This window comes from Carlito syrichta, unplaced genomic scaffold (assembly GCF_000164805.1).
Source record: "Carlito syrichta isolate Samal-C Ts95f unplaced genomic scaffold, Tarsius_syrichta-2.0.1 Scaffold304770, whole genome shotgun sequence".
Taxonomy (NCBI): Eukaryota; Metazoa; Chordata; class Mammalia; order Primates; family Tarsiidae; genus Carlito; species Carlito syrichta.
In genome coordinates this window covers 335,077-350,207 of record NW_007248866.1, presented here as the reverse complement: position 1 = coordinate 350,207, position 15,131 = coordinate 335,077, and the positions used below count along the sequence as shown (strand labels likewise).

General features: G+C 42.7%; 1 protein-coding gene across 1 annotated transcript; it reads left to right on the top strand.

The window, feature by feature from the left end:
• The first annotated feature begins 292 nt into the window (after positions 1–292).
• LOC103263254 (C-type lectin domain family 10 member A-like) lies at positions 293–2,741 on the top strand. Its single transcript, XM_008060947.1, has 8 exons — positions 293–359; positions 968–1,084; positions 1,372–1,467; positions 1,548–1,619; positions 1,947–2,051; positions 2,126–2,277; positions 2,356–2,462; positions 2,588–2,741. Exons 1-8 carry the CDS (start codon positions 293–295, stop codon positions 2,739–2,741), a joined length of 870 nt encoding a protein of 289 aa, XP_008059138.1.
• Positions 2,742–15,131: the final 12,390 nt, after the last annotated feature.

Genomic DNA, 15,131 nt, shown 5'->3' with positions numbered 1-15,131 from the left:
TAGCTCCAACTTTACCTCCAATTTCAACCCCAAACTCAACTCAACCCAGGCCCAAGGCCCAAACCCGACCCCACTTCTAACCTCAGCTGCAAACCCAGGCCCATTTCCCTCCTAGCCCTAACCCTGGGCTCATTCCCAACCTGAGCCTCTTCTTGCACATCTACAGCAGCCCTGACCCAGGCTCCAACCTAGTCTCAGCCTCCTCCTTTGCCCTGGCTCTGCTCCAGCCTGGCCATTGGCCCTGCCTCCATTTCAGCTCTGACAGCCTCAGACGTCTGTTGTTGACCCAAGTATGACAACAAAGTACGAAAACTTCCAGCACTTGGAGAGTGAGGATGAAATCCAGGAGGTTGGAAATGGTAAGAAGGAGAAACACTCTCCTCAAATGCCCTCTTAAAACATTTAGAATTTCTCCTGTCATGTTCCGTCTTTCTCTCTGCACTGGTGTGTCCCCCACTCTGAGGGGGTCAAGCCTCAGTCTCTGGTGGGCCTAATGTGAAGGCTACAGTAAACCTGGGCTCCTTATCTCTGTTGGGTGGGGATGAGAACTGCCCATTGGTGAGGGGGAAGATAAGTAGTTGGGTTTGGAAGGAAACTCGTTTATGAACCTGATGGTACAGATGAGTATGAGCCTGCAAAGGGTCTGGCTGTTTCCAGCTCCCTCCACGTCCTCCTGCTCCCTCCCCCAGCTTTGAGGATAGGACCTCACATATGGTCATCGTCCCCTGTCCGTGTGTTGGTGCCTGTGGATCGCCAGGGGTGTGAGGGACCCATGTGGTTGAGGACTTGTGCTGGTCCCTGAGGACAAAGGCCTTGGTATTCCCCGCCCTGCCATCTTCCTCATCCAGCCCAACCCAGCAGTCCCTGTGCCCAGCCCTCATCCCTAGACAGGTCCCTGGGCCCTCTTCTCCTACCGTGTCTGTCATGTCCTGGATCTCCCTCATCCTGACAGCCTCTCCTCTCACAGGGCTGCCTCATCTTCAGTCCTTCCTGCAGCATCTCTGCTCCAGGTCCCACCTCCTCCTGCTGTCCCTGGGACTCAGCATCCTGCTGCTGGTTGTCATCTGTGTGGTTGGAACCCAAAGTGAGGGTCACAGGGGTGGGAAGAGGAGAGAGAAATAATGGGGTACAATAGTAGGATGGTGACGGGGACAACAGTGAGGACCAGAGTGGAAGCGATGATGGGCACAGTGTTTGGGGGCAGTTTTGGAGATGACAATGCTTCATGACAATGGCAGTGCTTGCAATAGCCATAGAGGTCATATGGGACCACTGATATACTGATCGTGGCATTAATGGGATGATTGCTGAGAACAGTAGCTGGGCCACTGATATTGCCGGACCCTCCAATCATCCCATCCACCTGTCTAGATTCCAAGGTTCAGAGGGACGTGGCGACCCTGAGGAGAACTTTCAGCAACTTCACCTCAGACACTGTGGCTGAGATCCAGGCTCTGACATCCCAGGGTGAGCCAGGCTTGGACAGGGCCCTGGGCTGGGGCCATGTGGGGGAGAGGGTGGTTGACCTTTGAACCCATCATCTCCAGGCAGTAGCTTGCAAGAAATGATAACATCTCTGAAAGCCGAAGTGGAGGATCACAAGCAAGAACTGCAGGCAGGTAAGAGAACTTCCTAGATTGTGGGGGTAGGAGGAGGGCTGGGCTCTCCAACAAAGGTGGGGGTGGGAGTAGCCTCCCGATGCTGAACCGCCCTCCCCTTCAGCTCACAGCTTGAAAGACAATATGCTTTCTCTGGAGAGCAGGCTGGAGAAACAGGAGCAGGAACTCAAAGCAGGTCTGAAGGCTGCTCCCCACTCCTGGGCATGATGTGTGTGGGAGGGCAGGAAGGTTCCTGGACTAGGTCCTGTCCAGGGGCATCTGAGCTCTGAGGACTAAGCAGAAGCCCCTCCCAGGGCACTGTGCCCACTGCCCATCTGTGTGTCCCAGCTTATTTCCGAATGCTCCTGCGAGTCCAGCAGTTGGTGAAAGACCTGAACTCCCTGACTTGCCAGATGGCTGTTCTCAAGAACAATGGTGAGGAGGGTGTGGGGAGTGCCTGGCTCCACTTTTCTGCCCACAGCCCACTGAGTCAAACCCAACCCCTCCACCCCCTTTCTCCCTTTCAGGCTCCGAAAAGACCTGTTGCCCCATCAACTGGGTAGAGCATGCGGGCAGCTGCTACTGGTTCTCTCAGTCCAGCGAGACCTGGTCTGAGGCTGAGAAGTACTGCCAGCTGGAGAACGCCCACCTGGTGGTCATCAACTCCAGGGAGGAGCAGGTGAGGCCCCAGAGGGCTCATCTGGGAGGCTGGCTAGTCTAACAGGGAGAGGTCACCACCACACTTCTCTCTCCCCAGAATTTTATCCAGGAACACATATGCACTGCCGGCGCGTGGACGGGCCTCACTGACCAAAATGGGCCCTGGAAGTGGGTGGATGGGACAGACTATGGGAGAGGCTTTTCGTGAGTGTGCCCCTCCATGGGACCTGCCCGCCTTCCCAGCCCGAGGCCTCTGAGCAGAGGGGTCTCCTGGGGGACTTGGCTGAGGGTCTGACCCTCTGGAGAACACAGCTGTTTCTTGTCCACAGGCTCTGGAGGTCAGATCTGCTGGACCCTTCCAGGAACATGATCAAGGAAAGCGAGGCTTGTGCCTTCTTCACCAGTGACGGTCACTGGATATATGACATCTGCAGGAAGCTCTACCACTGGGTCTGTGAGACAGAGCTGAGCAAGGCCAGCTAGAAGCCTCCTCTCCCCCAATTTATTTCCTCATTGTTTTGACTTGCTGAAGGGGCCCGGGATTGGGAATCCTCCTATCTCAGGGCCTCCTCCACCCTCTCTATTTTTTCATCTAGGATTTTAAGGTACGGAGAACGAATGGTGTTTGAGGAATGTAGGGTGATGTTGGGAGGGGTAGGGAGATTGAATCTGATTTAACTTTCTGCAGTTTGAGGATTATCATTGTCAACTTTGTGAGTGTGTGTGGTCTTTTAAAGAGTAAAAAGAAGAGAAATATACCTAACATTCTATAAGTTGTCTGGTTATTAGGAATAGGAATCAGGAGTGCGTTGATTGGCATTAGGAAGCCTTGGACAGGCACCTTGGCATCTTATCTGTGTGGGCTTTGGGCTACATGACCTGAGGTAGGAGTTGGACTTTATTATTTACATATATGCGAGTTTGGGTAAATTGTTCTGTTCTCTGAGTCTCAGCTGTAAAATGCATTTTTACTGGAGACCATTCAACCTGCACCAATACCCTTAGGACAAGAACATCCCCAATATATTGAGTGATTCAAAATTTTGAATAAAACTGGTATTTGTTGCTTTCATTACAGTAAAATAGAAGCAGCATTCACAGACAGGTAACACATATAATGAATATACACCTATGAGGTGTATATTCATTAATCATCTATGAGGAAAACCAGTAGCACAGAACAGAAGCACCAACATTGGTGGAATCGACAGCCAAGGATGGGAGTTAGGACAAACCAGTTCAGATTTTACAGACACTTAGGGAATTATGAACAAAAATTGACAAATTATTCACCCACCCAAATAAGACCTCGACTAATTCCAAAAATGAGCAATGCTTCAACCAAAATAATAAAGTTAGAAATAAACATGAAAGTACAGACAAAAAAAAAAAACTATCAGCATGTAATTTTCTCATTATTTTTCTAAATTTTTGTGAAAGAAAATAAAAATGAAAAAGTCAAGTGATTTAGATATAAACAGTGAAAATACTGCATACTGAAACTATGAACAGTCTAAAGTAGTTCTTAGAAGAAATGTATATAGTGAAAAGTAGCTTTAGTAAAAACAAGAAAGGTTAACTTGAAATAAGTTAAGTTTTAATTCAAGAAACTTGGAAAAAAATAACAAAACAAATCCCCCCCAAATAGAAGGAAGGAATTTATTTAAAAAAAAAAAATACAAACCGGGCTCGGTGACTCAGCCTGTAATCCCGCGCCTTCGGGAGGCTGAGGTGCGTGGATTGCCTGAGCCCGCGGGTTCGAGACCCGCCTGGGCAGCGAGACCTCATCTCTACAATAAATCAAAAAATCAGCCAGGCGTGGTAGCACATGCCTGTAATTCTGGCTCTTGGAAGGCTGAGGTGGAAGGATCGCCAGAGACCAGCAGGCCGAGGCTGTGGTGGCCGGGAGCAGCCACTGCATTCCTGTCTAGGCGACAGAGTGAGACTCCAACCCAAAAAAAAAAAAGCAAAAATTAATGAACTAGAAAATTTAAATGTAGACATGATCAATAAAAGAAAAATCAAATTCTTGAAAGGGTGAATAAAATAAATATGACAAGCAAAAAATAGGAGGCACACACATAATTTTAGAAAGGAGAAAGTTTGCATAAGTACAGACATAGAGTATATAATTATATAACATTTCCAGGTTTTAAAAAGTAAAGACAGTGTTGTCCCTGACATTGTTGTAGTTTTTATGTACATTCCTTAGAAGCAGAGGTTATAACTTCCAAACTTATAGAGAGAAAAAAAATGAAGGAAAATATTACTCTAAAAAAATAGGAAGGGAGAGAGAAAAGACCTAGAACAGGTAAATTTTTAAAGCATAAAATAAAAGATTAGTTATGAATCCAAATATGCTGACTTTATTAACTGCAAAGGACCAAGTTATCTTGTTAAAAAAAAATTTCACAGAATAAAAACAAAAAAATCCAACTACATGCCCAAGAGAAACATCTGAAACAGAGGGTAAAAGCAAAAGTATGAACAACATATATTGGGCAAATTCTAACCAAATATATATCTATAAAGTATACTTTATTTAAAAAGTATTATTAAAGATAAAGAGGGTCACTTCCTAATGATGAAAGGTTCAATTCAACAGGATACACCAGTATTAAATATGTACACACTGAATAACAGCAACAAAATATATAAAACAAAAATTTTAGAAGTATAAGAAAAAATAGAGCCGGGCTCGGTGGCTCAGCCTGTAATCCCGCGCCTTTGGGAGGCTGAGGTGAGTGGATTATCTGAGCCTGCATGTTCGAGACCCGCCTGGGCAGCGAGACCTCATCTCTACAATAAATCAAAAAATCAGCTGAGTGTGGTAGCACATGCCTGTAATCCCGGCTACTTGGAAGGCTGAGGCGGAAGGATCGCTGGAGCCCAGCAGGCAAGGCTGCGGTGGCCGGGAGCGGCCACTGCACTCCAGTCTGGGCGACAAAGTGAGACTCCAACTCAAAAAAAAAAAAAAAAAAGAAAAAATAGGCAAATCTATATTCATACTAGATTGTAAAGCATCTCTTTCAGTAATTGATACAGCAATTAGACAAAAAAAATCAATAAGGATATAGACATTTTGAACCCTAGATTGAACTATTATGACCTAATGGATATATCTAGTATACTGTACTCATCAAATACAGAATGTTCATTTCTTTCTTTCTTTGAGATTTGGTCTCAAACTCCTGGGCTCAATCCATCCTACTGCTTAAGCCTCCCTAGTAACTAGGATTAGAGGTATGTGCCACTGTGCCCAGCAGAAGACCCATTCCTTTCAAGTACACTGACAGAGTCTCAAAAAGTTGAGCAAATTCTGAGCCATGAAGCAAGCTTTAACAAATTTCAAATAGAGGATTTTCACGATAATGACTGAGAATGTAAATTCCTATATCTAATATTAGCTTATCAAGTCAACTGGTATATTAAAAAGATAAAATGTTCAAATAGTACGTATGCCAAGAATTCCAAGATGGTTTCACATCAGAAAAATCTACTAATATAATAGATTTAATGAATACCCCAAAAATAGCTTAAGGGAATACAAAAGAAAAAATGACATAATGCAGGAAAAACACTTGGCAAAAGTTCAACTTCTATTTATGATAAAAATCATTCAGGACTTCAGCTGCCTCTATTTTGTTGCTCTGCAAGTCTCAACATATGGCGTCTATTGCATGTTCCAAGATATCTGCCCAACTCCTGTCATGACACATTCCAGACAAGAAAAGGAGAATGGCACATCCTCCCTTTCTTTGTGAGTACACTTCTGGAAGTTGTATAGACCACTCAGCTAACATCATGGTCACAGTTAGCTGCAAATGGGCTTGAGACGTGTACTCTTCATTCCATTTTGCCAAATTCCAGTTAAAAACCACAGGATTCTATTACTGTAGAGCAGAAGTCAACAAACTTTGGCCCTCACTTGCTTTTGGAAATAAAGTTTTATTAGAACACAGCCATACTCATTTATTTATATATCATTTATGATGTCTTGAATGCTGCAATAGCAGAATTGAGTAGTTATGATGAACACTATGTGGCCTGGTAAGCCTAAAATATTTGCTATCTGCCCCTCTGTCACCCACCTAAATAAGACCTCAACGAATTCCAAAAATGAGCAATGCTTCAACCAAATGTTTGCTGACCCCTGGTGTAGAGAAAAAGGGAGAATTGATGACACGGGTCAATTAGAAGTCTCCGTTATAGTGCTATTGTTGCTGCTATTTAACATAATCCTGGGGATACTGGCCCAACTGCACAAGACAGGAATAAGCATTAAAGTTGTAAGAATTGGAAAGGAAGAGATAAAACAATAAGATCATCTATACAGAAAATCGACACCATCCAAAAAAAAATTAGACCTAATACAAGACTTTAGCAAGTGTGTTAGTCAGCTATCACCACAACGATGTTAGAGAATATACAAGAAAAAAGTTCTTTTCAAATTAATGTATAAATTCAATGAAATTATATATAATTTTCTGCTGTATTTTTAAAAGCAACTCAACAATCTTTTTAGAAAACATATAAATATATGGCAAGAAAAATGTCAATTTGGGGGGAAAAGATCAAAAATTGAGGGAAAGGGGAACTAGCCCTTTTGGGTATTAAAGTATATTACAAAGCCCTAGTAATAAAAAAAAAAGTATAGTAATGATAAAATAGTCCAATGTTATGGAATAGAGATCTCAGAGGCAGGATTAAACATAAATGAGACTTAATGGACAATAAAGTGGAGAAGAGACATTGTCAGGAAACCTGGCTCTTTATATGAAGAAGAATAAAACTGGATTCATATCCAACATCACAGAAAAAGCTGGATGCTAGCTAGATTGAAGAACTAAAAATAAAAAGTAAAACTGCAGAATTTATAGGAAAAAAAGGGAAAATCTATACTAGCAGGAATAGAGAAGGACTTCTTAAATAAGGCTTCCAAAGCACATACTTAAAAGCTTTAAAAATTTAGTAAAAAGGCATGAAAATTATAAATGTCAGTTCAGTGACAATGTATCAGGCTCCCAGCAAGCAACAGATGGTACACCCAAAATGGGTAATTGGAGGATGTTTTAATAAAGGGACTATCTACAAAAGTGTGAACAGGCTTTTAGGGAAGCCACAAGAAATGGGGCAGGATCCCCAGTATCCCAGAGTGGGGAGCTGTCAGCATCTCCTGGAACGCAGGGATGGGGCCTCCCAACAGCAGCTGTGACTTTGACTGCAGGAGGCAGATCCCCACAGCAGTCCTGCAGGGAGGGGACTGGGGAGTCACCATCCTCACTTCCGTCCTCTTCTTCCATCTGATTCCTTAGCTGGGCTGGAATCCAGATGACAAGGGAGCAATTTGACGCAATCATACAGCTCAGTCTCCCAGGGCACAGAACAACGTGGCAGAGTAGAGTGGATCTGGAAGGACAAATGGAAGACATGCAGCACAGGAGGAGCCCACAGGTGAAGACATAGGTAGGAAACCTATTAGAGAAGTAGCCAGAGGCATAAACGGGAAGATCTCAGAGCAGGGAGCCCAGGGATCCAATGTGCATCTGAAGACATGCTTATAATCACTAGTAACTAGAGAAATGCAATGTAAAACATCAGTGAGCAAACTACACAAAATGTCCACATAAAAAACATGCACTGGTAACACCTGATTCTAAAAGAAAAAAAAAGTGCTAGGAAAAAAACAAACCAGTGAGCCATCTCTTTAAACTCATCCTACTGACAAAAATTAGGAGGCAGCTAAGGATGTGGGGGAAATGAGAACTTTATGTACTAGTGATGGGAATATAAACTGCAGTAGCCGTTCTTCAAGATATTTAGTAAAATTAAGAATGATTGCCTGAGCCCGCGGGTTCGAGACCTGCCTGGGCAGGGAGACCTCATCTCTACAATAAATCAAAAAAATCAGCTGGGCGTAGTAGTGCATGCCTGTAATTCCGGCTACTTGGAAGGCTGAGGCGGAAGGATCGCCAGAGCCCAGCAGGTCGAGGCTGTGGTGGCCAGGAGCGACCACTGCACTCCAGTCTGGGTGACAGAGTAAGACTCCAACTCAAAACAAACAAAAAAAAAAGAATGTATATCCAGTTATCATAATACTATAAGGAAAGGATTGGCAGTAGTGGGTAACTGCCAGGGAAGGAGGGACACACCTCATCAACAAGGGTACCCACATAATGAACATTTATATACCTAACCCCGAATTGTACCCCACATCTTTAAAATAATATTTTTAAAAAAAAAAAGAATATATGTCATACTTGTAATCCCAGCACTTTGGGAGGTGGAAGCAAGAGTATTGCCTGAGACCAAGACTGGCCTGGGCAATTTGGTGAGCCCTCATCTCTCCGATAAATCAAAAAATTAGCTGGAATACAGCCCTGCTGATACTTTGATTTTAGTCAGTGAGACCTGTGTCAAACTAATGACCTCTAGAAATGTAAGACAATAAATTTGCATTGTTCTAAGATTTTTTTTTAATTAATCAGTATTTTTTATTATGGTTTTGTGGGGTACAGTTAAGGGTTAGGTGTACAATTACGTTTCATTCAGACACCCTGTTGATAAGAGGTGTTTTCCCAGCCCCAGATATTTGCTACTGTTAATCCCATCCCCCTTCCCCCCCATAGTTTCCCAGTACCGTCAGTCATTTTCTTATAGTATTACATTGGATGTTCAAGGTCCATTATATGAGTGAGAACATGTGATATTCTGATCTTTGTTTCTGTGAGAGGTCACTCAGTATTATAGACTCTAGCTCCATCCAGGTTGCTGCGAAATTCATGATTTTGTTCTTTTTTATGGCTGCGTAGTATTCCATCATGTATATGTACCACATTTTTTTAATCCAGTCCTCTTTTGATGGGCAGCATGGTTGTTTCCAGGTTCTTGCTATTGTGAACAACGCTGCGATAAACATACGTGTGCAGGTACCTTTTGTTCTAAGATCTTAAAAAATTAGTTGGGTGTGGGGGCCCACACCTGTGGTTCCACCTACTTGGAAGACTGAGGCAGAAGAATCACCTGAGCTAACAGGTTGAGGTTATGGTGTCCATGAGAATACCACTGCACTCCAGCCTGGGTGACAGAGTGAGACTCCTACTCCTGAAAAAAACGTATATATGTTATGATCTGTGAAATCCTACTTCTGGTTATACCCATTTTGGGACACCATGAAGATGTCCACCACAGTGCTATATGGGTACCATAGAGCTGGAGGCAATCTAGGTGCCTACTGACTATAATGTGGTGTGTTTGATGAGTCACTATCCAGCACTTAGAAGCAGTGGCCAGATATACACACAAGAACATGAATAGACCGAAGATCAGCATTGAATGAGAAGCAAACAGAGTCTAGAACACAATAACATTGAAATCAAAAGCCTACACACTCAATTGCACTTTATAATTTTCAAGGATCCATATATTTTCAAGGACATATGTTAAACTCATTTAAGTGGTTGCTTAAGGAAGAATGAAGAATGAGAGGGTGCAAAGAGGATGAAGGGGAAACATGATAATAAGGAAGGACATTGAACTTACTAATGACGAGAATGTGCCTCGAACCAAGGAGTGGGAACACTCATACTTCACTTCTGGTTCATCCAGCAGGAACAAGGTATACAAGCACCTCAACCCCTACACCTGATATAACCCTTTTTTTTTCTTTTTTCTTTTCTTTTATTTTAAAGATGTAGGGTACAATTCAGGATTAGGTATACAAGGGTCATCATACAAGTAAAGTTGGGCCTCCCTTTGGTCCCCACTTTGCATGGTTTGAGATCAGGTACCCTTAATGATGTTGTGTCTCACCACCATCCCCCACCCCAGCAGTAACCCACTACTGCCAAACCCTTTCTTATAGTATTATGGTAAGTTCACAGTCTGCTATGAGTGAGAACATGTGGTACTGACATGACTCTTAATGGAGAGAGATAAGAAACATTTTCACTAAGAAAAGGACCAAGATAAGAACTTCAGGACTCATTCTGAAGCTCAATCCAGAGAAAGAAATAAGAATAAAAATATTAGAAAGGAGGAGGTCCGTTTTTAAAATTTTGCAGAAATTATATATTTACAATTGTGATGCAACATGGACAACATAGCACCATCCATGCAATGTTGTCAGAGCATCTGGAACCGAATCTGATTAGCTCTAACTACCAGTTTATAGGAAATGCAGTGAGAGAGGAGCATCGATACTGGTATGTGTTCAGTCACATCTAGAAGGTAGAAGCTTTTACAGAGCCAATGTCTGCTTCCTTCAACAACAACAACAACAGCAACAAAATGGCAAGTAAAAAGAGGGAGGAGGAATGGTTATAGACTACCAGGGCCTTAAGAGACATATCAACTATGTGCAATGCATGAACTTTAGATCCTGATTTGAACAAAGCAATTACTAAAAGCCAAAAAAGGCATTATGAGAAAATCAGGTAAGTTTGAATACCAACTGGATAAGGCATTCTTGTCCACTGTCTGAGGTATGATAATTGTATTGTGGTTAAGTTAAAAACAAACTATTCTATATTTTAGCGATATATGCAGAAAAATGTGCAGGTAAAATGACATGTCTGGGATTTGGTCTGAAATAATTCAGGAGGGTTGGCAGGAAGTGGGAGGATGTAGAAGAAATACAACTGGTCATATGTTGATAATTGTTGAAGCAGGCACTGGGCACAAGGTCATCGTTCTATTCCCTCAACGTTTATATATAATTTATTCACTTGAGCTGAACCAGAAACCACAGAACCTAAAGATATAAGACTTAACCAAAGTACAGGAGATTATAAATTTTTACTAATGCAATTTGTTAAAGATTAATAGATCTGACAACTAAAATTAGAAACAAGCAAAAGAAATATCTGTAACATGTATAACAATTCATTAATATCCAGAATATAAAGAAGTCCTAAAAGAAAAAAAAAATACAAGACACACACACACACACACACACACACACACACACACACACACACACACAAAACCCACCAGAGAAACAGGCAAAGGATATTATAGTAAACACCTGTCATCTCTATTTGAGGGACTCTTATTATGTGCATTCCTGGGGCCCAAGTAGAAAAAGGACCACATTCTTCCTCCGGCCTCCCTAGTACACTGGGGGTGGCCAAGCACTATAGATGTCACCCATCCAGCCCTCTGTCACAGAACATCTATTCCTGAGTGCATGATACAAATTTGTAGCAATAGGTGGGGGATCATGTTTAAGATCTTTAAGAAATTAAGTAAAAAATGCAAGCTGCAAAATAATATATACAATATGATCCCATCTACTCAGCTCCCCCGCCCCCAGAAAAACACTCTACAGTAGCTGTGTATTTCCTTAACCCACACCAGTATTGTTGCTCTTTTATTGTATATGTATTCACTCTCCCTCAATTCTTTCCATCTCAGAGGCTTTCCCAACAAAACATGCTAATTTGCTCCCCTGACCCTTCTCCAGACATTGTCAGGTCTCCTTCTTTATTGCCTCAAGTTAACTGTGCTTTGGATGTGAAGGGAGGGGTTGTGGCCTGAAATGGGGATGAAGCTGACCAGAGGGGTTACAGACTGTGAAGGAGTTACAAGCTTCTCAGAGGTATTAAAACGAAGAGTAAGGCTTGGTGCAGTGGCTCACCCTGGAATTCCAGCATTTGGGGAGGCTGAGGCAGAAGGATCACTTAAGGTCAGAAGTTTGAGGCTGCAGTAAGATTTTCTGTCACTTAAACAGGGAGAGGGAGGAAGGGAGGGAAGGGGAGAGGGAGAGAAGGAAGGAAAGAGGAAGGGAGATAGAGAGACCTGAGGCTAGAGAACACAGGATTACAGCAGAATTTGTGTGCACGCACGTGGGTGTGCATGTGTCCATGTAAGCATACATGATGGGAAGGAGAGTCAGAGCAAAGTGTTGTGTTTTTGCGGGGAGGGGGTATTGTTGGATTTTTCTCTTTTAAATGAATTGTTTAATTCCATCAATAAGATTTTTGGTGAACACATTCTAAATGTTATACGGGGTTTAATATTCTATTTGATATTAATAATATTTTCTCAGGCTAGAACACATTGCAGTGGTTTCAGGGGAATATTCTAAGATATATTTCTCCATTGTTTTGTATATTTATTGTGTTGTACACATGGTATACATAAAAAGTACTCTGTTGTTTGCATTCTCTGTATTTACAACTTGCTAAGTAAAATTGCTTGCTTTAAGAGTACATTTTGGGCAGCCCCTTCAGGTCTCCTCCCACTGTGGGAGCTCTTCTGTCCTCTTAATAAATCCTGCTTTCACAAAAAAAAAAAAAAAAAAAAAAGAGTACATTATACTGTATTTAGCTCTTTAGACCAGTTTCCAAAAACCAATGTTGTTCTCCTGAGATACCTGTTAGGAGTATTATACAACATCAAACAAAAGTCCTTATTCAATCAGGTGACAGCTTATAATCTAACAGTTTGTATTGCCTCCAGCATTCTTGGGCCACCCACTTCCTGCAGCCCTGAAATAGAAAATGAACTCACAAAACAGGTAATGAGATCTCTCATTTTTATGCCCTGGGGAACAGAATCCCCACTTTCAACATGAATTTCAGGATGTTAACTCTGAGGAACCACTTTTTTTAAGGTGCACACATCTATTACATTTCTCTGGAGTGGCAGAGTCATTTATCCTGTTCTGGGAGGGGTGGCTGGTAATGGGAAGGAAGGTTGTTAGGCAGGAAATGGGGAGCAACAAGTTACTTTTCCTTTCCCATTTAAGCATTAACACACTAGATCGTCTAAACCATATTGAGATAAGAGAGTAGTGTGGTAAGATAGAAAAGAAGCTGGGCTTTGGAGTCTGAGAAACCAAATTCAACTTTCAATCTTCCTATTGATGGATACGTTTCCACAAAGGCTCCACAAAGATTCCAAGTCACAGTTTCTTCAGCTTAACAATGTCAGTGGTGATCATGCACATCTCCTTGGTCATAACTGACACTTCACAGGTGGTTGGGGTCATATGGACATGCATGGCACCACACAGATTGCCTTTCTCTGTCAATTGTAGCCACAATTGGCATTCCCAGAAATGCTTGCCACTCTTTATCTCTACTACTTCAGTGAGTTTAGTAAAAGACTCCATAATCTTCTACCGGAGCTCCGGTATCCCTAGTATGATCGCAGCATTTTGCCAAGCTCATCCAGAGAGGCTTCCTGAGGCCCGGCTCTCCCCAACATGTGGGGCTTTACTGCAGTTAAAGAAGCAGACATTTTATTTGCAGCTACCTCCTTTCTTCACAAAAGACCCACAGAGATTCTCTGCTTCCCAAGTTTAAGATACTTCACTTAGGAAGTAAATTTCACAAGTTTTCACCTATTGATTGGGTGCTTTATACATTTTAACAAGATGATACATATGTTCATCTCAAGCATCCTATGTGGGTTATGTAAAAATCATACAACTTTTAAAGATGTGGCCGTTGATATAAAAAATTTTAGCTATTAGACTGGGCTACAAATTGTAACTTTGGTCTGATAAGTATTCTAATATTTATGCTCCAAATACTCTTGAAAGTATCATAGTTGTTTCTTACAAAAACTGTTCATACATTTGCATAGCAACTCAATTTTTCTCAGAATTATGAATGTCGTGTTTCGATTAGCTCCAAGAGTCATACATGAAATATGATTTATAACTATGCTAACTGAAAAGAGAGCACCCCATATTTGTCCTTTGGGTAACAGGTTTCTCTTGTACAGTTCCTTGTTGAAAACTGCCTCTCAATTTTTGGAGAAGACATCACTTTCCTTTTGGAGAAGAGCTCAGTGAGTTATAATGGAGAGAAGGCTACAGGCAAGGTGGCATCTGGAGACATGGCTTTCTGTGAGGTGGCTTCTGGAGACATGACTTCAGGCGAGGTGGCCTCAAGCAAGGTGGCTTCATGCAAGATGGCTTCAGGTGAGGTGGCTTCATGTGAGTGTGCTTTAGGAGAGAAGGCTTCAGAAAGACTCCATTCAAGAAGACTTTATGCAAGAAGCCTTCAGGTTTCATGCATATTTTAACTGGTCTGATGAGAACAGTCAGTTGGGCTGTCAGGGGTCATGGAAAATCCTTAGGATCCTGCAGCCCGGGGTGCAGGTCAGGCCCCAAGTACAATGACAGAGGGCCCAGGACTTTATCTGCTCCTTGTTCACAAGGGTATCTCTCAGGTCAGGTTAGACTCTGCACTGTCCAAAATCAAAGGATGGACACAGAGCCATGAGTACAGCAGAAGTGAGACTTTAATGACGATCTTGCAAGATTGGGTGTCTCTGTTGTTTTTTTAAATAGAGACAAGGTCTCCCTCTGTCACTCAGGCTGGAGTATGATGGCACAATCATAGCTCATTGCAACCTCAAATTCCTGGACTCAATGACTCTCCTGCCTCAGCCTTCTGAGTAGCTGGAACTACAGGCATACACCACCATTAGGAATTTTTAATTCCCCCACCCCTGGTTTTCCAGAAGGCCAATCTAGCCCTTTCCTGTTGTCCTAGTCCCCGAGTGGAGGACTATCCCCTGGTGGCTCTCTCTCCCTTACCTGAGGCAACATAGCACAGGGACTCCCAACTCCAGACCTAACTGATCCCAACTGTGTTCAACAGCTGTGTGGAGTATGTGTAATGTTTCTTGGCAGTAGAGAAACCAACTGGTTCAAGTGATTCTCCTACCAAAATCAATTGTGGCTGGGCACGGTGGCTCACTCCTGTAATCCCAGCACTTTGGGAGGTGGAGGCAAGAGGATTGCTTGAGGTCAGGGGTTTAAGGCCAGCCTGGCCATTCCCGGCCACCGCAGCCTCTACCTGCTGGGCTCCGGCGATCCTTCCACCTCAGCCTTCCGAGTAGCTGGAACTACAGGCG